General features: G+C 42.3%; 1 protein-coding gene across 2 annotated transcripts in view; it reads right to left on the reverse strand.

The window, feature by feature from the left end:
- The window catches only part of RAPGEF5 (Rap guanine nucleotide exchange factor 5), a 244,339-nt gene that overhangs the window by 192,410 nt on the left and 26,034 nt on the right, over positions 1 to 25,895 (reverse strand). For both annotated transcript variants that reach the window (XM_055420567.2, XM_055420566.2), the window contains exons 2-3: positions 5,393 to 5,443; positions 3,600 to 3,706 (exon numbers count right to left, since the gene is read on the reverse strand). In XM_055420567.2, the coding sequence (XP_055276542.1) occupies positions 3,600 to 3,706; positions 5,393 to 5,443 (158 nt within the window). The remainder of the gene's footprint in view (positions 1 to 3,599; positions 3,707 to 5,392; positions 5,444 to 25,895) is intronic.

Genomic DNA, 25,895 nt, shown 5'->3' on the forward strand with positions numbered 1-25,895 from the left:
TTGTACCAACTGTACAAATCCAGTTGCAGGTTAGCAGTAAGACAAAAGAAAGATTAACAGTCAAATAAATGGATGGTTTTTTTTGAAACAATACAAGAAAACAGATGGCAACAAAACAGGCAATTAGGCCAAACCGTCAATATTAACTTCTAATTCTATAGGAGACCTTTCATGAGTAAATGCTCAAAGTGTTAATTCCTCAACACCTCTATCAATTAGCCAGGATCTTTGGGCTTGTAAAGCACTTTTATCATCTTAATCCTCACTCTCAGAACGATACATATGGCTCCTCAGCCTGTTCTGTGTCTGATACCACCTGGAACATGGAAGGATACAACAAAACATTTACTAAACAAACTAAACTTTCAAATTGCAAACAGTGACTAGACAGACGCACTGGCTTGTTTCTTCACAGGTGATCAGAAAGACGTTTCTCAGAACAGGGCTTCCCATGATTGTGTTGAGTGGGAGTCATCTGGGAGACCTTGTTAACATGAAGATTCTGGTGCAGTGTGGCTGGGTACAGCCTCAGAGCCCTCACGTCTAATGGGCTGCCAGGTGAGGCCAGTGACCCAGCCCTACCTCCTCAGTGGGAAAGACTTGCTCTGTCTCGGAGGCATATTGTCTCGGAACAACAATACCACCAAAGCAAACAAAATGAGGGGAGTGGCCCCTGCAGTTCAACAACCTCCTTGACTTGTGGACCAGGTCAGCGACAATCCACTATAAACCCCTGAATCGACAGGCCTGAGGGGAGGGTGGTGGAGGAATCAGAGATGCCTGGAAGGGAGGAGTGTGAACACCCACAGCAGTTCTTACTCCCTACGTATCTTCAGTCTTGTACTGAATTCCGAAGTTGTTCTGAGTACACAGAGATCTCACCAATGCTGCAATGCTAGACAGGAACATTATGATACGGAGGTGATGGCTCCAAGGTCAATGTGATTGCCGCAGCAAAACAAGAATTTTACTAATCTCTGAAGGTGAACACTTGGTTTTTCTTGGCCTCCTTCTGTCTCCAGTTACCGTTTTAGTAATCAGTTCATAGCAATACAGACAGACCCTCATCTCATTCAATGGGACAGTGGTATTTAGAGACTTACATGAAGGCTCAAAAAAGTAGTATGATTTTTCCTATAGTACCAAATGAATGGAAAACATATCAAAATTGTGAAAGCAATTCTCATGTGGTACTCTGCCTCAATTTACTACCAGACAAATGAAAATGACTCAGCCTCGGCGATCACATTAGCGCTTTGTCTCTAAACCCAGAGCGTTAATCAGTCCTTAGACTACAGACCCACACTCTCACCACGTTCTACTCTCAATAAACTCAAAGTATGCTCTTGCTTGGATGGACGGTTCTTCTCCATGAACCTGATTAATGTACATCTTCCAATTCTTTCTCAGTCTATATCCAGTCAGAAACAAAACTGAGAGCAAGGACCAATCCTACACACAGCCTTATATAGGAGCGAAAATGAATCCTATGAGTCTGCTCACCTCTAGGCCCAAAGACTGACACAGGCAGACCTCGTTTTATTGCACTTTCCTTTGCTGTATTTTACAGATATTATGTTTACAAATGGAAGATTTGTGGCAAGCTGAATATAGCAAGTCTATCAGTGCCATTTTTGCAATGGCATTTGCTCACTTTGTGTCCCCATTTTTGGTACTTCTCACAACATTTCAAACCCTCCACTAACAAAAAGATGATGACTTGCTGAAGACTCAGATGATGGTTAGCAAGTTTTAGCAATAAAGTATTTTTTAAATTAAGGGACAAATATTATTTTTAGCCAGAATGCAACTGCAGACTTAACAGACTACAGTATAATAGCTGTTACATGCACTGGGAAGCACAATAATCCATGCGGCCCGCTTTACTGAGCTACTCATTGCCCTGGGGTGGTCTGGAACCAAACCCACAGTATCTCTGAGGTATGCTTGGACAGGCAGTTTTAGTTTTTAAGAAAAAAAAATTAGACTTATCTAAAGTTGATACTATCATCTATTAAAGAAAAAAAAAAAAGAGAGATTTTACATGAAGTAATGCAACTATACTCACAGTCCCTATCCCAGCCTGTTGCAACTACTTGACCTGGGCCCTAAGCCAGTGATTTTCAGACTTAGGGGGCTTGAATTCATTATGGGAGAAAGTGGGTAGAGTGATCTTGGAGCTTTTTAAAGAGATACACAATTCCATATACACAAAAGCACTGTTTCTCAACAGAATAAATCATGTCTAACCTATGTGGAAGGTGTCAAAATCTACATAAACACTAGTAAGATTAATTATACATGGGATTTTAAAGTGTTAATTCATTGTAGTGCTCTCATCTCCACTATGTAGTTGCTCGGTGGTGCCTAAGATTACAGATCCTGCCAAGTTTTTGATTAGAAACAAGTTGTCAGTCTGGGACAGTTACTGATAGGGATGGAACATGAAGACATCATCTGGGGTGTGAAAACCTTCTAGATCTTGCTGTAGATAGCAGTCACATAGGTATATGTAATAATTAAAAATTCATCCAGCTGTACCCTTAGATTTGTGCATTTTACTGTATGTAAACTATGCCTCAATAGAAAATGGGGGGTCTTCTTACTCAAACAGGTTAGGAAGCACTATCCCCCCAAATCTAGGCCATGATGAAATTTTTCCCATCTGTGGCAAGTGGAAAAAAAGGAAAATACCATAAGGAGATGGCGATAAAGCTAAACTTAGTTAACTCAAAGAAACGTCTTTATTATGAGAATCTTTCCTACTTTTTTTTGGCATCATTTGTTCTGAGTATTCTTTCCTATTCTTCATGGTATTAAAATCTCATTTCTGTAAGAACAAATAATGATAACAAATGATAGTGGTTCTTTCTCTGTTTATTTTTGTAGTTTTAGTATTGTTTGCTGTCATTTAATACCTTTACTTGGAAAAATATTCATAAAAAGCTGGTCATTCACTTCTGTTATTTCTTTAAATGGCTCCATGAAATGAAGACATGTGCCCTGAACTTTCTCTGTGACCATCTTCTTGGTCCAGATGTACTTTAAGCTGACCATATGCCCATCCGTTTACTCTAACACCTCCACCCTTATTCACCTGCCAAGGCAAAGAAGTGCCATCCCTATGCCCACCTGGCCCTCCCCCCACCCCAAAGCTCCTGAAGGGGCAGCTCACTCCCACCTGGAGAGTCAGAGTAGTGGCCCTCTCCCACAGGGACCTCCAAAGGATCATCAGAGAGCTCTGATAGAGGGGACTTGTATTTACAGAAGGCCCAACACAGCACACGCCCAGGAAAAACATTATAAAACATCACGTCTTTGAGGAAGCAGAGCAGACTCTCAGGAGCCCATGCACACCTGCAGCTGAGCATTTCTCACCTAATCTTCAGACAAGGAGTCCAGCTGTCCAACCAGCTCGTTTAATTAAGAGAAAAGTCACCGCTAATCTCCCAAGCAGACACTTCAAACCCAGCAACCCTCCTACTCCTCATAATAGCCGATCTCTCTGCGATCAAGGTTATGACTTTAACACGTTTTCAGTTTTTTTTTTTTTTTTTCTCAAAGAGAATTTCTGACAAGGTGTTAGGAAACTGTGTTACCTATAAAACCCCTTGAGGTTCGCTCTGTCCTTTATCAGGTCAGCTGCCTGAACGATGATAATATTCCGTAATGCTCTTCCTGCACAAGAAGAATTCTCCCCATAAATCTACATAGAAAAGACAAAAGATTCACTGAGAATGCAGAACAATAATGTAACAATTTGTGAGCTGCCGATGACACACTATACAGAAAAATTATGGCCAAGTCCCTAAGCTTAAAACACGTATATCTTACCATACATAGCTAAGATAATAGCTATGTAACTACCTATTCTATTTATTTTTGCTATTGGACCATTTAAGCTCTTAGGCTATAATAACTACTTCCCAAATGCTAAACTGCTTTAACTGTAAATAATTTCCTTTTACACAAAATTTCCAGGGCAAAATACCTTTTTTTTTCTTTATATACAATGTTCCTATCAATAGCAAAAGCAAACTGAAGAACATTTTTATATGAATTCTGCCATATTGATAGTGCATACATATAAACATCTTGGAAGATGGGAAAATTAAATTTTTTCCTATCTAGTGAGCATCTCGCTCCATGATATAATTTGATAGCAGGCTGCTGTCTGCTTTGCTTTCAAGCTTCCCTCAACTGCAGAGTTCACAGTTAATTCCAAGCATCCTGGGTTCATCTACTTCATGACTGCATCTAGCAGATAAAAATTTCATATGACTTCTTTTTTTAACCTTCTGATTTGCCTGTACACATCTCTGACTCTTGGAGGCTGAGGGAGGGTGTCCCTTAGATCTGGAGAGGTCTATGTCTCACTTTATAAACTACCTCCTTTCTCTGTAACTGGCTACTTCATCCACAGGGCAACGTTGCCTCACAAAGGAAATGAAATGAACTCTCTTCCTAAGTAAAGGCTCATGAAAATGAAGATAAATTAAGGGTGCATGCTTACATCTGTTCACTTGTTTCTTGCTGAACTCTTTTTGCGCCCACAAAGTTTTGACAGAATATTTTTATCTTTTCCCAAGGCAAGCAATTGATAATATATTGACTATAACTTAATCCTGAACACTTCAACTCCATCCTTATACTCCCTTAATTTTCATACTATCACCTCCTAAACACAACCTAATGAGAAGATGAGAAGGACAGGAAATGATTTTATTTTTAACATGCTAAACCCATTAAAAAAAAATAAGTCAGACAACAGGAAGTACTACCTGACTAGCCCTGACAGCATCATTCACTCTGTCATTCAAAAACACGGAGCAGCGATCAGCCCCATTCTAGATGCTGGGGATACAGTAGTGGACAAGACCAACGGTTCTGTCCTCACAAAGCTCACAGTCTCCTGTCTTTCTAAAACACACAACCCTGTCAGCTGATATTTTTTTTCTTTTAGTCAGCTGATTTTTTAGCAACACAATGAAGGCAGCCCCACCTTGTCTCAGTGAGTATTCGGGGATATTCTACTATTAGATACCTATAAAAAAAAAACCCTTTTCACAAAGTTTTCAGAGTAAAACATCCCCTATTTTTTAAATACAGCATTTCTATCATTCAGCAAATAGAAAATATTTCTATTATATACGAACTCTACCATATTCATAACACATTCATGTAAAGCACTTGGAAAATGTTTTTTCCTTATTGAGTGAACATCTTTCTACATGACAGTTATCAGAGCATTCCAAACACCTTTGGCCATGTCATTCCACGTGAAGGAGACAGCGTGATCAGGAGCAAAGGGCAGATTTCTAGCTAGCAAGTACTACACTGGGATTTGTGAACTATTGTTTCAGAAATGCTGTAAGGCAGAAAAGAATCATACCTGGGATGGAGTATGTTCGAGGTATGGATTGGAAATTCTTCTTGATAGAGTCTATTTGGAAGGAAAGAAAAGGGAAAAATTAGAACCAAACAGTTTTTGGGTACCACTGTACCATTAAGAACATAATACACACAACCGTGGCAAGTCCAGCAATTGTCTGAGCCAAAAAATGTCAAAGGCCACAGAGGATTAACGTCCTTATTTTCATTCAAGGTAAATATCTGGTCAACATTCACTCCAACAGGACAGGATAATCTATCGGAATGGCTTCCACAACTTTAAAAACTGCAACAGAACAACAGATGTTTGTGTCTGTGTCGCTTTATTCTCAACATGATTTTGATATCACTTCTCCTTTCCCTTCCATTTCCCCTTTCACCAATCTAATTCCAGCTCTCATCCGTGCACCCCTGGACTGCTGTTTCAGCCTCTCAGTGGATTTCCCCAGGCTCCAGTCATACCCTCTCAGGCCATCCTGCAAACCTTAAGTGAACAAAAGTCCCTGTGTAGCCCCCTCAACTGAGGGTGGGTCTCTCCTTGCTTATAGGAGTCAATGAAAAACCCCTGCCTGCCCTTCTGGGCCCACCACAGTAGGCCTCCAGCAGATTTCTAGTATTCTCCCTCTCCCTCCCCACGTGGCTTCTGTGATTCAACATGAAATCCACTTATCAGAAGAACCTACAACACATACCTGCCTCTGCTCATACCCTTCTCCACATCAGAAAGCCCTTCACCTTCCCTGGCATGGCCCTGAGACCCAGTGAAGCCCAGGTCTGTGCAGTCACCTGCTGGGTAAGGCTCCGTCCGCCTCCACTGGGGTTTGTCCCCCTTTGGAGCTCCTTGTTTCTGACTATTTCCGGGGCAGCTCCCGGGTGCTCTGCCTCACTGGCTGTCCTTCCACATGTTCATTTGCCCAACTAACCCATAAGCTCCTTGAGGGAGAGCTGGCAGCTTCCCCGCCTTTGCTTTCACAGGCTCTAGCACACAGCTGTGCACAGAAGTGTTGAATTTTTCTATTCATTTATTACAGATTATTTATATCTCTGTATCAATTGAGTATTTGCTGAATGATTTGAATTGTAGGAGCTAATTTTTCCTACCTAACAATCCAGTAAGCGGCACCATCACCCACATGTGTTTAAGCACAATAGAAAACTATTATGTTTTCCTGTTGCGGTTTAGGAAAAAGAACAGAGAAATGAACATTTACTGAGCTTCCACCCTATGTTTAAAAGTTCTTTACACTTCTATTCTGAAGCTTGCTATCTTTTGCAATCCCATAGTTTTTTGTCTGCCGCTTCCACTTCTTAGACTCACTTACAAAACATTCCCTGCCACACAGGGCCTTCCACGGAGAAGGCAATGGCTAGCCACTCCAGTACTCTTGCCTAGAAAATTCCATGGATGGAGGAGCCTGGTAGGCTGCAGTCCATGGGGTCGCTAAGGGTCGGACACGACTGAGCGACTTCACTTTCACTTTCACACATTGGAGAAGGAAATGGCAACCCACTCCAGTGTTCTTGCCTGGAGAATCCCAGGGATGGGGGAGCCTTGTGGGCTTCCGTCTATGGGGTCACACAGAGTCGGACACGACTGAAGTGACTTAGCAGTAGCAGGGCCTTCCAGCCTCTGAACCTTCTACCAGACTTTATGGCAGAATTTCCATTTTGCCCCGGCCCACTCCACATAGCTCCCATATTACTTAGCTTCTAATTAAACCGAAATAAATATATGGACTCTATATCCAGAAATGTCCGTTGGTACTCTGCCAAAGACTTGTAATGGCTCCCCACCCCCCACCCTAGAAATTGTTTCAGTCAGTTCAGTTCAGTTGCTCAATCATGTCCTATTCTCTGTGACCCCATGGACTGAGTCCACCAGGCTTCCCTGTCCATCAGCAATTCCTGGAGCTTGCTCAAATTCATGTCCATTGAGTGGGTGCTGCCAAACAATCCAGAAATTGTTTAAGACAGGCCATTTTTAATTTTTCTAAGAATAATTTTATTTATTTATTTATTTTTGGCTGTGCTGGTTCTTCATTGCTGCAAGGGTTTTTCTCTAGTTGCAGTGAGCGGGGGCTACTGTTTAGTTGTGTGCACGGCTTTCTCATGTCAGTGGCTTCTCCTGTTGCAGAACAGAAGCTCTAGGGTGTGCAGGGTTCAGTAGTTGCGGCTCCCGGGCTCTAGAGCACAAGCTCAATATTTGTGGCGCACAGACTTAGTTGCTTTGGGGTATATGGGATCTTCCCGCACACCAGGGATCAAACCCGTGTCTTCTGCATTAGTAAGTGGATTCTTTACCACTGAACCACTCAGGGAAGCCCCAGACAGGCCATTTTTAATTATCATGTATGAAAATAAAACATCCACTCACCCCTTCTGATCTAGTCCATACACATTCCCAACCGGCCCTTCTTAGGCCTTTTGTCATCTGAGCCTAGGCATTTGTACTCACTTACTGAAATACTGAACAGTGTGAAATTTGCATCTACACCAGATTTATAATTTGAAGATGAATCATCATAAGTGATTTTTCCCCCCTAAACAGCCTTTTAAAAGTCAATATGGCAGGCCATAACTGACAATCTTTATTACTCATTTAATTGCCTAAATCAGCTCAGAAGAGCAACTATGTCACATGATCTAGTTAAAAAGAAGGCTTCCAGGTAGAAACAAGCTCTGAAGAATTAGGTGGGGGCACTTCCACAGAAGAAAGCAAACGGCTTCCTTTCTCTCTGCTGCCAGCCCCAATCTGGCTGTCTTGACACTAGCGTTATACTTGCACAATTCCATTTCACAGAAACTTCCCCCGTGGGTGGCTTGTTACAAAAGATTGGTAAGGTGAGTCAATAAAGCCATGGGATCCTTCCATGCCGACTAGACAACAGTGTTAGATGAGCTCCCAGCCCCAGGGAATCGACCAGGAACTGCCTTTGACAGCACACAATACCTAGATTTGTTGTCAGAAACGCCTCAGAAACCTGCTCTCGACTCGTCCCCAGGGAGCTGTGTTTCCCAAACGTTCCAGACAGCAGCTCTCAAACAATACCAGAAAGGACTGATTTGTTCAACTGAAAATAACTACCATAAGCCTGTACTTTTTTTTTGAGACCACTTTATGACTAAAAATTACAAGTGCCAAAGACTTATTAAAAAAGAACATGGAGGAACTGACCACCCATCAACCCATTTTTTCACAGACCTTGTGAAAGGACTGCCATGGAATTTTACTGGAAGAATGCCATGGGCCAACTTACAGGACCCTGAGAATCACTGCTCTAAACGACCTCACAAACTTTCTCTCCCAGCCCTTCCCTGAAAGAGCAGCACAAGAAACGTTGACGACGAACCTTCTCCACTCAACATTCTTTCCCTGATATTCAATTACTCAGCTGTTTTCATCCCATCCTGGACTCCCTCAGTTTTGTTTCTCCTCTCAGCATTTCTGAGCTTCAGCTCACTACTCCTGTGGCAACTAACTTCCCTTACGTTCCTTATGAAGCACCTATTGAGCTTCTATTCTGGCAACATGGGAGCTCCAGTAACAGACATATGAACAAGACACCATCCTCTAACTTAGAAATCAATATACTGAAGGACACAGGACCTAAAGAACACTTTAAACCCATAAGAGGTCTCTTTCTTCTTCCCAATTTCCCATCAATTTTCTCTGTAATCTTGGGTGGCTGATCCAATTGATGCAGTGTCCCCTTTTCAGTGGTTCTTACCATGATATCTCAAATAGAATGCCCAGATGAGATGATTCTTTTCTCCCCTTTATCTCCAATTTCCTAGAATTACTTAAGCTAGATGCAATGAGTCTTTTACACAGGACTTTATACAGACCATAGAGAGAAGACTAGTAACAATACAAACGAAATTAGACTTTAATTCAAATTTCTTCTCCTTTCCAATTTAATGAACCATAGAAAATGATTCCCTAAATGATTCCATGCAAATCTCATATTTTAGACATGTGTTAGAAAATTGCAACCCTTTAATATTCACAAATGAACTTCCAGAAAAAAAAAATGGCATAACTCAGAAGGATAACTGGAAAGCAATCATATATTATTTCCATTTTTTTCTAAGTTAAGTGCCCACTAAAGTTAAACTATAGTAGTCTGTGAGGTTGGGTCTAAATCAAACATTTTAGCATCACTGGACTTAATGCACATTTTTTAATCAGCTCTTAAAGGACACCCACTCCAGTGTTCTTGCCTGGAGAATCCCATGGACGGGGGAGCCTTGTGGGCTGCCATCTATGGGGTCGCACAGAGTCAGACACGACTGAAGCGACTTAGCAGCAGCAGCAGCAAAGGACATGTCTTAATGTTCTTCTTAGATTGAATTAAAAAAAACTTAGGCTACAAGGGGAGAGAGAAATGAAAAGAAAAAGACTGAGTCACTTCAATCACCAAAGAAGTATGACCTGCTCTATTACAAACAGGAACCAACAAGAACTACCAAATGTGTTGATAAGTTAAGACTTCAGCTCACAACACAACCTTCTGTCATCTTCAGCCACTGTCCTCTACCCATTCTGACTGACAAAGTAGATATGAAGATGTTAAAATGGGTAAGCATACTTAGAAGTCAGAAAGTTCCATAAGCAACTGGAGGGCACATGTGTTAGGAGACTAGGAACTACAACAATGGAGGCTGTGCAGTAGAGTTCTAAGACCTGGGGTGGGGGTCCTTTTTAAGTCCCAGCATACCCTTGCAACTCAAGCAAAGCTTGATCCAGATAAAAAGGACAGAATCCCACCCAGCCAGGATGTTGGCTCAAGAAGGACAAGGCCATCACAAGCTCAGCATAATGCAAACTGGAGACACGAGCCAAGTACTGATATGGAAGTGCAGGGCAGGGCACCCCAACTCTTATCTGCAGACTCTGGTCCCAATACAGGCCCAACCATCCCTCAGGGCTCCAAGGGTCATGCTCCCAAAGTCGGTCACAGCCACAAAGGTCATTTGAAACAGTATCTTCTCCACACAGCCTGGCCAAACCAAAGTCAATGATGTTCTCAAAATTAGATTTTTCCACTGCCTTGTGATGTAATTAACAAAACAGATTGAGAGGGAAGGTGGCAGAAATGCTTACCTATCACCGCCTTTGTACTTAAGCACTTTCCCACACTAGGAACTGCATCCACCTGTTCACACATCTATAGACAAGAGCCCTGAGGGTCAGAGAAATTAGGGATTTCACTTAAGGTTCCAGAGCTGGAAAGTTACACAGCCAGGGCTGGAAGAAAATTTTGACTGATTCCAAAGTCACCACTGTACTGTAACACACTGCATGTTACTAAATAATAAATGTGTTTGTACCGTGTGCTAGAGATTGTACTGATTATTTGACATGCAACATACTGCTTAACTTTGGGAAAACTATGAGGTATTATTAATCTCATTTTGTAGATGATAAAGCTAGACTTCAAGAGCTTATGAAGTTCACCCAACTTTGCCACTCAAGCCTGTCGATAGTTATTTTCCCATACATTTATAATGTAGAATATGCCAATTAAAGAGTCACGTGACAAGCAAGCATGTATGACTACATGAAGATGTCACAGATAGTTGTCTCTGCTAGATCCAGAGGCACTGAACCCTGGATGTAAATTAGAACCATCAGGGAACCTGAAGAAATAATCAGGAGCTCAGGTCCACAGAATTAGAACCTATAGGAGTACAGCCTGAATGGGTTTTTCCCAAGCTCCTCAGGGTAGCTTGAATGCACTCTGGTTTGAGAAAACCTAAAAAAAACAGTGGTTGAAGTCGGTGATATGCAGCTCTCATCACCCACCTCCACTACGAAGCTAGGTGCACTCCTCAACCACCTTCTGCCTCACATGCTCACCGGAGATCTAAACACAGCAGAGGTGCAGGCCATCTAAACAACTGCCCTGGGGTCTGTGTCTGAGCTTCTGACTCTGGTTTGCGTAGAACAAAGAGTTACTGTTTCAGTAAATCTCACCCCGCACCTGTTCTTGTGGAGTGTGTTTTCTATCCGCCCCGTCCCAGACATAGCCCTAAGCCAAGGTGCCTCACGTCTGCAGAGTGGCATCCTACCTACACACCTGAAAGGACATCCCCCTTTTAATGGCATCTGTAGCGTTAGGCTTAATTTACATTTCCCACTACTGAAGGATTCTCTTCTAGTATAAACATGTTTGCCTCATTTAAAAGCCAAAGAAGAAAATTAAAGTGGGGCTTAGGAATACTTATAAATATTTCACAATCTGGCCTGCCTAGGGAGATAAATCGGCAGGAACCAGCAGCTTCTGGGAAAATATATACAATAGGTATCACGGAAACAAACCCCAAAATGTCATCAACTTAATTTTTTTCATTCCTTGGGAAAGTATCTTTCTTTTCATTGTGTGTACAAACATACAGCATAACTGCCGACAGGGTCAGCTTCCTTGGTTAATATAATCATAGAAAAGCCTTTACAGTTTAGGAAGCAGGTCACCAAAGATTTTGGGTCAGTAGTTAAATTGGCAGCTTACTTATCTCCACTTGTCACTAAGTTCCCTACCTGCAGTAACATCAACCCCCCAGTCACATCTGGACTCCAGAATGAACCCTTTTCTCAGCAGCCAATGTGAAGAAGCTCCCACCTGCCCTATCTAGGACTTAAGCACAAAACAATGGAAGTATTACATTATACCAGTAGGATAAATACCCAGGAGTCCAAACTGATCTAAACCACTGAGTAAACAAACATGGGGCAGAGGGCACAGTGGGGAAACAGTTCTTCCTTACAGAATTCTTTCAATTACTAAATGCAACGAGAAGAGGCAAAGAATGTCACAATTAGGCAAAGAACACAGTACTAAGTGTTGAAGGCAAGAATCATCAATGGGTGCCAAAATGAGAGAACAAAAGTACGACTGAGATATAGGACATCTGCATGGTGTCAAAGTGTTTCCCCACAAGCTGTTAAGGAATAGAGGAAAGAATAGTAACTTTTCAGCGAAGCTTAGCAGATCCATCTTAACTAAGTGATAAAAGTTATCACCAATCATGAGACTTGACATCACTTGCCTGCTATTAATAATATGATACCCTGAGAAAGGCACTTTCAGGGTATTTTTTGTCAAAATGCATACCATAATTTAACGAGAAAACATCACACAAGCCAAGCTGAGGGATACTCTTCAATATAACTAGCTCATACTCTGCAAAAATTGTCAAGGTAAGGAAAGACCAAGAAAAACAGAGCATCTATCCTGGATTGGAGGAGAACAAAGGAAACTGACAATGACAAGGAAAGACAATCCGATCCTGAGTGCCAGCCTGGACAAGGATAAGGCCCTTAGTAGGTCAGCTGGCAGAAAGTGAATGAGGTCTGTATTTGAGCTACTTGAGTGTCAATGCTGGTACTGACAAGTGCACGGTGATTAAATAAAATGTTAACATTTGGGGAAGCTGGGTAATGGTTATAAGGTTTCACCTGTAGTATTTATACGTTTAAGTCTGAAATTATTCCAAAGTGAAATAAAAAATGTGTAAGTAATAGCCTCTTTCCTCCCCACAAACAAAGCCTCAAAAACCATTCAAGTATTATTTAAAATACAGCCTCTATTTCTGTACTGAAAGTTGCTCTCCCCATAACATCATCATCCTGGGCTGCCCAACAGAATGACCCTCCCTGCCCCTGACCACTCCAGCCTCTAGCACCTTCACACAGATCAGATTAGCCTCCCTAAAACGTCTCCTTACATACTACTTTGTTATTAAAAAATAAAATTTATTTTAAAACAGTTTATGCTCTTTATGCACTCACAGACAATATTCTAAGACTTTACCCAAGTGGCCAGTCTCTCAATGTCTGCATAATCCTGGCTGCATGTCTCTTCCGCAAACTCCCCACTCTAGCCAGATAGCTGGTCCAATTTTTACTCTGCCAACAGTATACACTCTCACCTCCATGCCCAAGCCCTTGACCTCTGACCTCTGTGTATCTTTTTATTTCCACACCCTGCCCTTCCTTCAATTTACACAAATGCTGTGTAAAGCTCACCCAAGCCTTGAGCCTCCTGCGACCAATCTCTTTCACTAAACACTCTCAGTATTTGTCACTGACGTGTCTCCTGGCTCTATCTGCATATGAAGGTAATCTCTCCTCAACCAGCCTCGTAAACCCCCAGAAGGACTTCCACCTTCTGTCAATCTAGGACCTTCTACAGAGCACAGCAGAGGCCGGAAAGCCAGTGGTGACTTCCTCCCACTGCCACATCACCTGGTGACCCAGACTCTCAGGCTAAAGAATAAGGCAGGATATCACCCCCTCAAAAGCTATGAAACCCACCACCATCTCTGCCATCCTTCCCAGCTTGCTTTCTCAAGTTTCTCAACTCTGTTGTAAGTGGTCACACATGAAACACACACACACACACATATATATATAGGAAACATATAAACATGTACAGAGTATATTTTTAAACACTGAATAATAAATGTGCTTGTTTTAAAACTTAAAGATCCACTTGAATGCCAGTTATTTCTTTGCGGTGGAAAAGACTTCAATAAGTCATTTTGTGGGGCATCTTCAAGAGGAAGTTTTTTTCACTTTTCCTTTCCTATATTATTGCCAAGTCAGAAATGTGCAAAAGAAACACACCTTGGAGTAGGAATCCGATCTTCGTTGCCCCTGGAAATAAGTTAGTCTCTTTAATGTTCCTTGTTAATTTGTAAAAAAGTTTTTGAAATCCGCAAGAAACAATAAAGGTGACAATGTACAGTCCTCTGGCTGAAGGAAGACTTAGAAACTAGTTCGAGTTTTTATTTTTCAATTACTGACCCAAGCCATACAGAGCACCTCAGAAATACAGTACCAGAAAGGACACCCTGAGGTCTCCAGATCATTCCACAGCCTTCATCTTAGTGGTCTGAGGCAGGAGGGGTCAGGAGTCACAGGCCAAACCCAGCTGCCGTGCTGGGTTCACGGTGTTACTGGAGCACAGCTGTGTCCCATGTTTACATCCGGCCTCTGGCCATTTTCCTGACAAAAATATTTTTTATCTGGCTTTCTACAGGAAAAGTTTACCAATCCTCGTCTAAATCATCAAAGTTTACAGAGCAGGAGGCGCTCTGTAATCTCCCTAGCATATATTCCAATAACCAGTAAGAATTTTTTTCATTTTGAACCAAATAATCTTTTGGTGCCATTTAAGATTATTTCCTTCAAAATTGTTTAAGATACATTTCACTGACATATGACATAAACACAAGAAATAGTTAAAAACAATTATTGGCTCTCAAGACTAAAACAAACAAAAGCAATTAGTTTCACTAACTACTTTTAACTAGGAATTACCAATCTATATGGTAATACAGAAAACACCTTGTTTTAAACATTTGAATCTTGCACACAGTATCCTCAATGCCTGGAATCTCTTTCTTCTCATCTAAGTTTCCATACAGTTTATGCTGTTTGCATACAGTTTATGGTTCTCTGAGGAGGCCTTACAAAGCTGAGAAAAGAAGAGAAGCGAAAGGCAAAAGAGAAAAGGAAAGATATACCTATCTGAATGCAGAGTTCCAAAGAATAAAAGGAGAGACAAGAAAGCCTTCCTAAGTGAACAGTGCAAAGAATAGAGAAAGACAGCAGAACGGGAAAGATCAGAGAGCTCTTCAAGAAAGTTAGAGATACCAAGGGAACATTTCATGCAAAGATGGGCTCAATAAAGGACAGAAATGGTAGGGACCTAACAGAGGCAGAAGATACTAAGAAGAGGTGTCAAGAATACACTGAAGAACTATACAAAAAAGATCTTAATGACCCAGATAACCACAACTGTGTGATTACTCACCTAGAACCAGACATTTTTGAGCGCGAAGTCAAGTGGGCCATAGGAAACATCACTACAAACAAAGCTAATGGAGGAGATGGAATTCCAGCTAAGTTATTTCAAATCCTAAAAGAGGATGCTGTGAAAGTGCTGTACTCAATATATCAGCAATTTTGGAAAGCTCAGCAGTGGCCACAGGACTGGAAAAGGTCAGTTTTCATTCCAATACCAAAGAAAGGCAATACCAAGGAATGTTCAAACTACTGCACCATTGCACTCTTTTCACATGCTAACAAAGTAATGCTCAAAATTCTCCAAGCTAGGCTTCAACGGTACATGAACAGAGAACTTTCAGATATTCAAGCTGGATTGAGAAAAGGCAGAGGAACCAGAGATCAAATTGCCAACATCCACTGGACCATAGAAAAAGCAAAAGAGTTCCAGAAAAACATCTGCTTCATTGATTATGCTAAAGCCTTTCACTGTGTGGATCACAACAAACGTGGAAAATTCTTCAAGAGATGGGAATACCAGACCACCTTACCTGCCTTCCAAGAAACCTGTATGCATGTTAAGAAGTAACAGATAGAACCAGACATGGAACAACAGACTGGTTCCAAATTGGGAAAGGAGTACATCAAGGCTGTATACTGTCACCCTGCTTATTTAACTTATATGCAGAGTACAGCAGGCAAAATGCCGGTCTGGATGAAGCACAAGCTGGAATCAAGATTGCTGGGAAAAATATCAATAACCTCAGATATGTAGAGGACACCACCCTTATAGCAGAAAGAACTAAGGAGCCTCTTGACGAAGGTGAAAGAGGAGAGAGAAAAAGCTGGCTTAAAACTCAACATTCAAAACACAAAGATCATGGTATCCAGTCCCATCACTTCATGGCAAATAGATGGGGAAACAAGGGAAACAGTGACAGACTTTATTTTCTTGGGCTCCAAAATCACCGCAGATGATGACTGTAGCCATGAAATTAAAAGACGCTTGTTCCTTGGAAGAAAAGCTATGATAACCCTAGACTGTATATTAAAAAGCAGAGACATTACATTATTGACAAAGGTCTGTTTAGTCAAAGCTATGGTTTTTCCAGTAGTCATGTATGGAGAGAGTAGGATCATAAAGAAGGCTGAACAATGAAAAATTGATGCTTTTGAACTGTGGTATTGGATAAAACTCTTAAAAGTCCCTTGGATTGCAAGGAGATCAAACTAGTCAATCCTAAAGGAAATCAATCCTGAATATTCACTGGAAGGACTGATGCTGAAACTCCAATATTTTGGCCACAAGCTAAGAGCCTAAAAAGACCCTGATGCTAGGAAAGATCAAAGGCAAGGGGAGAAGCGGATGACAGAGGACGAGTTGGTTGGATGGCACCACCGACTCAATGGACATGAGCCTGAGCAAACTCCAGGAGATGGTGAAGGACAGGGAAAGCCTGGCGTGCTGCAGTCCATGGGGTCACAAAGAGTCAGACAGGACTGAGGGACTGAACAACAACAACAGTTTATGTTAAAATGTATTCACGTGCTCAAATCCTCAACCCCTGCCCCATAAAAATTTCTTGGTTATTTCAAAGCACTTTAGATTCCAGATACTTACGTTTGGATTGCCCCTAATTCATTGTAAGAATCTTAAAGTCTATGTTCCACTCATATTTATATACGCCCACAGTGTTTAAAATAATTCCTTGCATACAATTAATTCCCATTAAATGTTTACAAACAAAGAAACAAAAATAAAACTGGTCTTACTACTTTAACTCTTTTCACCTTTTGGAGTTTACAGCTCCTTCTTCTGTGTATTGCACCTTATTTTCCTAGGACGCTGCCTTGCCTGATAGGAGCAGAGCTCTGAATTTGCATTGCTTAGATTCAAAGCCCATCTGTACCACTTAAAAGTTCTACATCCATGGGCAAATCATTTAACTTCTTTGTGCCTCTGTTTCCATCTCTTTAAATGGGAGAAATAAAATCTGTTCATAAGGCTGTTGTAAGGATTAAATGGCTTAAAATAGTGGTTTTCAAAATGCTTGCATCAGAATCACCTTATTAAACCAGACTGCTGGGCTCCATTCTAGAGGTTTTGGCTGTCTTAGGTCTGGGGTGAGGTTCTGAATCTGTGTTTCTAAAAGATTCCCAGAGGATGATGCTGATGGACTGACTTATACCCTGAGAACCACTGATTTAAAATATTAAAGAGCTTACAAAGGTGCTCTTCAAGTAATACGTGCTCAGCAAGCATTCACTACTTTTTTTAAAGAGGGAAATTAATTTTTTGTTTTGTTTTGTTTTTGCTGCACTGTGCGGCATGCGGGATCTTGGTTCCCTCACCAGGGATCGAAACTGAACCCCTTGCAGTGGAAGCACTGGAAGTGAGAAGCCTTAATCCTGGGTCCCCAGGGAAATCCCAATAAGCATTCATTATTATTCTGGGGGTGCTCTGCAAACTTATTATGATCATGTACATGAATGTGGGTTTCCCTTTCTACAGTGTTAAACTAACTTACCCAGGGACAGGACTGTATCCTTTTCATCCACAATTCCTAGGACATGACAGAGTGCCTGTGACAAAGCAAGGCAAGTGCAGCTCTGAGAGAATTCTCTGCCTCTCGCCCAGGTTCCTCACGGTCAGAAGAGAAAATTTGTGGGAAGGGAAACTCTCCTACAGGCCAATGCCCAGGATTCCCATAGCAAGCACCTTTAGGACACAGGCTGTTTCATTCATCCACCTGACCCATGTGGGGGAGGTCCTGTTTCTCATACTTGGGAGTCTGGAGGAGTAACTCAGAATCAGTCGACTTTTCTCATGTTCTTGGGACCACGGTCCCTTCCCAAATGGGTACAGAATTTCCACCAGCTTCTGTCAATGACAACAACGTGCCACTGCCACTGTTTATCTGTGAGTGAACTATACCTAGAATTTGCAAGAGAAGTCTGATCTGGACATTGCCAAGTGGAAATCATGTAATTCACTTTCAACTTATTGTGTCTCCTGGTTACTATGACTTATCTCCCTTAGCATTCCCAAACCTTTCAGTTAATAACTCATGTTAGGACTTGAGAGGATTGATATTAACCTTGACTATTTACAGTGTCACATACACAACATATAAACTTCATGACATTTGCATTGATAGCAGGGCAATGACATAGATCCTCCACAGTGTGGCAAATCATACTGACTGTGGTGCTGTGATCCTACGTGCAGACTTTCAGAATCACACAAGGTCACCGTTCTGGCTCCCAGAAGGGACTTGAAGCAGCTGGGCACTCCATTACCTCCTATCTCATGCAGTTCCAGTTTGAAATATCATTCTCTTGATGGAGATAAGAACAGAGACATCTCATCCTGCCATTTGCCACAAGGAGCAGGCCTGTGCCTTCCTCCTCTCCTGGTTCCAATTGCACACAGAACTGTGAGCTTTGTGGCCTTCACCTACTTCGCAAGCCCTCAAAGAGCTGGCACTGGAGTCCTACCAGCTGGTGAAACTTACTTTGTCCTGAGTCACACGTCCTCCTTCCTCTGGTTCACTTGTCTTCTGGACATCTGTTTGTGCTCTTAGTCGCTCAGCTGTGTCCGGCTCTTTGTGACCCCATGGACTACAGCCCACCAGGCTCCTCTGTCCATGGAATTTCCCAGGCAAGAATACTGGAGTGGGTCACCATGGCCTACTCCAGGGGATCTTCCCGACCCAGGGATCGAACCCACGTATCCTGCGTCCCCTGCATGGGCAGGCGGGTTCTTTACCACTGAGCCACCGGGGAAGCCTTCTTTACATCTGAGGGCTACTGAAAGCCCACTTTACAGCCACATCAGGGTCCGTCACTTCCTCTCCTCTCCCAAAATGTTCTAACAGCCACACTACAGAATCGGAACTTGGTTCCAGTGATGATGCACTTACCATCACTTCTCTGAGCGTGCCGACACAGCAGATTCCACCACGTGCAGGTGCAAAACTTGCTCCCCAGGTTTCCTGTGCATAATGAGCGGAGTCTACTGGGCCTTGCGCTGCATTGGCACTGACGAGTTTCCTGCCCTGACTGTACTCTTACTCCTTCAATTCCCTGACACTGATTTAGGTCTCCCTCTCCCTCCACTGAATCCCCTCCTTTCTAGTCTTCCCGCCAAATTATTGCATCCAACCTGTCTGGACATCCTTTCCTCTCTCTAATCATCAGGGTCTGTCCTTAAATGGTTTCCCTCCTCTCCCACAACGTTCGACTCTAACACAAAGGCCCGTGACAGTCCCAGTGTACAGAACGGGTGATCCCTTCAGCCAGAAAGAGACACAGAGCACACGCCCCACAGCTCACTCGGCAGTGCTGGAGTTCAAGGAGAGCTAGTTCTCTAGTTTTCTTCTAGAAATCCCCCTTTCAGCACAAGAGGCATCAGCAACTTCCAATCAGTTCACTCGGCTCAGAAGGGAACCTTCTGGAAGGCTACTAAAACCACCTGGCAAGGTGAATCACATCAAGGTCAAGTCTGAAAAGCATTCATCCACATCACCTAGATACAAAATCCTGCTTCTGTTACAAGTGCTTTCAAACCAAGACTTCAATAGTCAAAGTCAAAGTCACTCAGTCACGTCCGACTCTTTGAGACCCCATGAATTATATAGTCCATGGGATTCTCCAGGCCAGAATACTGGAGTGGGTAGCCTTTCCATTCTCCAGGGGATCTTCCCAACCCAGGGATCAAACCCAGCTCTCCCGCATTGCTGGAGGATTCTTAGCCACAAGGGAAGCCCAGACATTAACAGAAGTCCTCCTAAAAAAGGACTAAATGGGCAAAATGAGTTTTGAAGACGTTGTTTACTTTATTCTCCCTTCTTAAAGCTGAAAAGTGCCCCGAAGCAAATTAAAAATGTTCAAGAATTCCTGGAGAGCTTCCCTGGTGGCTCAGTGGTAAATGCAGCTCACCAGTCAATGCAGGAGACACGGGTTCAATCCCTGATCTGAAAAGATCCCGCATAACACAGAGCAACTAAACCCATGCGCTCCAACTACTGAGCTCTTGTTTCAAGAGTCTGGGAGCCACAACTACGGAAGCCTGCATGCCCTGGAGCCTGTGCTCCGCTTCATTAGAGCAACAACAGTGAGAAGCCCGAGTACAGCAACAAGTGGCCCCTGCTGGCCACAACTAAACAAAAGCCCACACAGCAATGAAGACCCAGCACAGCCAATAAAAACAAATTAAAAAAGAAAAACTCCTGCAGTAAATAAATTGTTTAATACAACATTTCTCAAACACATCTGACCAAGGAATTTTTAAAATTTATCTATTTTTATAGATATCTGTTGCCATCTTAACCTACATTTATTGATGTTAACAGAAAACAGTAAATTGAGAAGCCTGCCCCAGAGCTAAAGTACTTCCACACGAAGAGCTGCACTGACTTCTCCACCTCTCCTGCTGGCCCACTGACTTTTAAGCGCTTCTATTAATCAAGGTTAGGAGTGATGTTGCTGCCTACTTTCTTGGCACGGGAGGTCAAGCAGACAGCAGCCTTGGCCCCAAAGGCGGGACATTATAAGGCCAAGATGAACAAAAGAAAAAGGTTAAACACCACAGCTACCCAACCATCTGATTCAAACAGACTGTTACCATTCCAAACTTTCTGGACATATCTTGACTCCTCTCTTTATTATTTTTTCACGAAGAGGAAGACATTCAAAAACTGATTTTCATGTGTTCTGCTAGGTAAGGTCCAAAAACAACTCCAATTTTTTGTGTTCATCCCTCTTCTTGAAGCATAATCACTGTGAGAGGTACCTCATAAGGGGTTCCATTTTTAGAACTTTCTCAATTTTTAGTTTTAATTAAATTCATTTTTTAAAACTTCATTTTAAACACCTACACCTGGACTCTTTCTCCTTCATATCTGCATAAAATCAGGTAACAAACAATATCTTCTGTAACTTGACAGAGCTGAGATAGAGTCAATCACAACCCTAACTTTTTAAGAGGCTCCTTTCAAGGTATGTTAACGTTGATCATCTGTTTCCAGACGAAAGTTATAATAAAGTGCCGCACATTCCAGAAGTAGGTGACTGCAGAGTTAACTGACATAACATATATGAATGACAAAGGAGGAGACATTTTGTTAGGGTATTTTTTACTACCAGAAAGGGTTTTACAATCCTTGGTTATCTAAAAACTCGACATGCTCTGTGACTCCTCGACCTACACCCCACTCCCCCTTTTAACAATCCAGGAACTCAGCAAAACATTATGAAGTCATTAAACATATTGTAAAGAGCTTGTAATACAGTGAAGTATTCTGGTGAAAATTTTTTTTAAAAAAGCAAGTAAAACTAAAGAGACATATAAGGTCAACAGCACTTAAAAAACAAATAAAAAAGAATATATCAAAATGCTAATAGTAATGGTCTTCGTGGGACTGGCAACTGGTAGATTTGTTCTTATCTTTTCAGAATTTCAATTTTTCTGTATTAAATATATTCCTTTTATAATTAAAAAATATAAAACCTCTACTTATATCACCATACTCCACCTTTAACCCTAAAGCAGAAAGGTAATGTTCAGTTCAGTTCAGTTCAGTCGCTCAGTCGTGTCCGACTCTTTGTGACCCCATGAATCACAGCACGCCAGGCCTCCCTGTCCATCACCAACTCCCGGAGTTCACTCAAACTCATGTCCATTGAGCTGGTGATGCCATCCAGCCATCTCATTCTCTGTCGTCCCCGTCTCCTCCCGCCCCCAATCCCTCCCAGCAGCAGACTCTTTTCCAGTGAGTCAACTCTTCGCATGAGGTGGCCAAAGTATTGCAGTTTCAGCTTTAGCATCAGTCCTTCTAATGAACACCCAGGATTGATCTCCTTTAGAATGGACTGGTTTGATCTCCTTGCAGTCCAAGGGACTCTCAAGAGTCTTCTCCAACACCACAGTTCAAAAGCATCAATTCTTCGGCGATCAGCCTTCTTCACAGTCCAACTCTCACATCCATACATGACCACGGGAAAAACCACAGCCTTGACTAGGTGGACCTTGGTTGGCAAAGTAATGTCTCTGCTTTTTAATATGCTGTCTAGGTTGGTCATAGCTTTCCTTCCAAAGAGCAAGCGTCTTTTAATTTCATGGCTGCAATCAGCATCTACAGTGATTTTGGAGCCCAAAAAAATAAAGACTGACACTGCTTCCACTGTTTCCCCATCTATTTCCCATGAAGTGATGGGACCAGATGCCGTGATCTTTGTTTTCTGAATGTTGAGCTTCAAGCCAAGAGGGAGTAAATCTCTAGGTAAAGAGCCAAGAAGATATGATAGATTAAAGATTCTACAAGGAGAGATGTTTTCATTTGTTCCCCGTCTTTCTTCTCCAAGGAGTCCACTTCACAATCTCCCTGTCTTCCCTCAAGAGACAGGAGGCTGAACAAGACCCACGGAGAGAAAAAACAACAGAAGGTGATGAGAGAGCGCAGTGGGGAGAATGAAAACCCACAGCGAGAAGAGACGGGGCAGCGCTTCCATTTCTAAATGACCCTTGGTGGTCAAGGATGTAGACCAGGCTCTGCCCAGAGTTCCTGTTCTAATAACATCTGTACTTGGTCAGTGTCTGTTTTGTGGCCAGTTTACTGACGTGTTTAGGATCACTTTCTCATGCCATCAACCTCAGAGCTAACAACATCTACAGGAAACAATGCAAGAAGTAAATACACCAAAGTCAAATGCCAATAATTTTGAGGTTCCCAGTGTTTGAATTTAATTGTCTATACACAGTAGCCAGGTTAGATACCAGCTTCCAAGGGAAGAATGTGAGATACACAATGGATTATGATGTGACAGCTACATTTAACACAGGATATGAAGCTACAACAGAGAAGGCAATGGCAACCCATTCCAGTACTCTTGACTAGGAAATCCCATGGATGGCAGAGCCTGGTGGGCTAAAGTCCATGGGGTCGCAGAGAGTTGGACACAACTGAGTGACTTCACTTTCACGCACTGGAGAAGGAAATGAAAACCCACTCCTGTGTTCTTGCCTGGAGAATCCCAGGGACGGGGGAGCCTGGTGTGCTGCCATCGATGGGGTCGCACAGAGTTGGACACGACTGACATGTCTTAGCAGCAGCAGTAGCAGCATGAAGCTACAGCCAATGCAATTCCTAGTAAAATCTAACCTCCTCCTCTGTCCCAGAGAGCAGACACTGCGTTCACTACTCTCAGGTAGGCAAACTGCACATCAATTTTTTAATGAATTGTGATCCTCATGTACAGGACATTGGCTTCATCAGAGATATCAGCAAAAATGTGAGTTTGGTCCTGGCCTCATGGGTTTCCGTGTTCATCACACCCCTTCCTGAGTCCTGGACAACAACTCAACTCTCTTGTTCAATCCAAAACAATGTCAGTACCCAGTCCTCAACATGCAGGCTGGGATGAAATCCTCAACCTGCAAGAGGAAAAGGAGTTCTAAAAGCCTTTACGTACATATTCCATAAACAACTTCCATGCAGAGCTTTCACTGAAGGTAAGGTTAAATCGCCAAGAGAGCAGTCTGTAAAGCAGTTGCTAAGATAGAATGAAAACTATTTAACAACTCATATATGGATAGCACATAAAACTGAATTACACCAAAATCTTTGCAAAAGAACACAAGATTGAAACCTTTTCATTTTTCCTAAGAGATATGCCCCTCTCCAGAGAATGAGTGCTACAGAAAAAAGTATTACTATTTGCACACCATTTTGAGTCTGAAATTTTGCATGCCCCTTGAAATAAAAGGTCATGCGTGCTTTTGTGCTAAGTTGCTTCAGTTGTGTCCAACTCTTTATGACCCTTGGACTGTGGCCCACCAGGCTCCTCTGTCCATGGGATTCTCCAGGCGAGAATACTGGACTGGGCTGCCCTGCCTTCTCCAAGGGATCTTTTCAACTCAGGGATTGAATCTGTGTCTCTTAAGTCTCCTGCATTAGCAGGCAGGTTCTTTACCACTAGCGCCACCTGGGAAGTCTAAAATAAAAGATCAAGACTCCTTTCAAAATAATTACAAGAGCAATTGAGTTGACCAAGAACTTTCAAGAAAGGAGTACATTCAGAGAGGGGAGAGCAGTGAGCAAGCAACCAAGGATTTCCTTCTATTTCTATTACATATTTCAGAAGCTTGAATTAGAAAACACTGATTGAGTAACAGAAAAACTTAGAATACTAAAACATCACTAAAATCCTAGAGTAAAAGCATACTTACATTAAAGCTCTTATACCATTCTGATTTCAAACCCATGCATGATTCTGGAGTTCTGATGCACGGTAATGTGAGTGTGCTTAACACTACAGAAATGTATATGTTTAAATGGTTAAGATGGGCTTCCCAGATGGCTCAGTGGTAAAGAATCTGCCTGCCAATGCAGCAGACACGGGTTGGATCTTTGATCCGGGAAGATCCCACATGCTGCAGAGCAACTAAGCCCGTGCATGTGTACTCAGTCGCTCAGTCATGTCGGACTCTCTGTGGCCCTATGGACTGTAGGCTGCTAGGCTGCTCTGTCTGCAAAATTTTCCAGAAGAATACTGGAGTGGGTTACCATTTCTTTCTCCAGGGGATCTTCTCAACCCAGGGATCGAACCTGCATCTCTTGTGACTCCTGCATTGGCATGGGGATTCTTTACCATTGAGCCATCTGGGAAGCCATGTGCCACAACTACTGAGCCTGTGCTCGAGCCCAGGAGCCACAACTACTGAAGCCCGCTCACCGAGAGCCTGTGCTCCACAAAAGAGAAGCCACAGCAATGAGAAGCCCGCCACCACAACTAGAGAGCAGCCCCCGCTCGCCACAACTAGAGAAAACCTGTTCAGCAGTGAAGACCCAGCACAGCCAAAAATAAATAAATAAATTATAAAAATTAAAATTAAAAAATGGTTAAGATGGTAAATTTCATATTTCATGTATTTTACCACAATGTAAAAAAAAAAAATTTAGGGCTTCCCTGGTGGCTCAGAGGTAAAGAACCTGCCTGCCAATGCAGAGGACACGGGTTTGATCCCCCATATGGGAAGATGCCACATGCCAGCAGAGCGACTCTGCCTCAGTGCCACAACTGCTGAGCCAGTGTTCTAGAGCCTGTGCTCTGCAACAAGAGAAGTATGCACTGCAGGGTAGCACCCGCCCACTGCAACCAAAGAAAAGCCTGCACAGCAACGAAGACTCAGCACAGTCAAAAACAAACAAAATTCTTTTTAATTTTATTTTTAAACCATATTTGATACGTTCTGAAATTCTAAATTTACTTAAAAATGATCACCTCCAAAACTAAGTAAATAAACATATAGCTAAAGTCATACAAAGCAGCTAAAGGCTCTTCTTGGACTCTAACTTTGCCTGTGAATTGCCTGAGCCTCCAGGCCTTGAGCCTGTCAAACCCTTCTTAATTTTAATGAGGTTTTAAATGGCAACATTAGAAATGTAATCGCAAGCAAATGAAGCTTCAGAACTTAATTACCACAACTGTGTGCCCTTATAAATGTATTTCAGTGCATCATGAGAGTCATCAGGGTCCTTGGTGTAAATAAAGCTTTAAATAGGAAGGTGAAAACCAGGCCTATTCACCTGCAGAGAACAGAACTTGGCTCTCTCCACTCAACCACATTTCCATAGTCAAGAGTCCATGTTAAGAGAAGGTTTCAAAGTCGTTCCCAATTTCTTACTACCAACTACACAGGACACACAGA

The sequence above is a fragment of the Moschus berezovskii genome, chromosome 3, assembly GCF_049115385.1.
Source record: "Moschus berezovskii isolate FMDL1 chromosome 3, NW_MosBer_1.0, whole genome shotgun sequence".
In the NCBI taxonomy this organism is placed as follows: Eukaryota; Metazoa; Chordata; class Mammalia; order Artiodactyla; family Moschidae; genus Moschus; species Moschus berezovskii.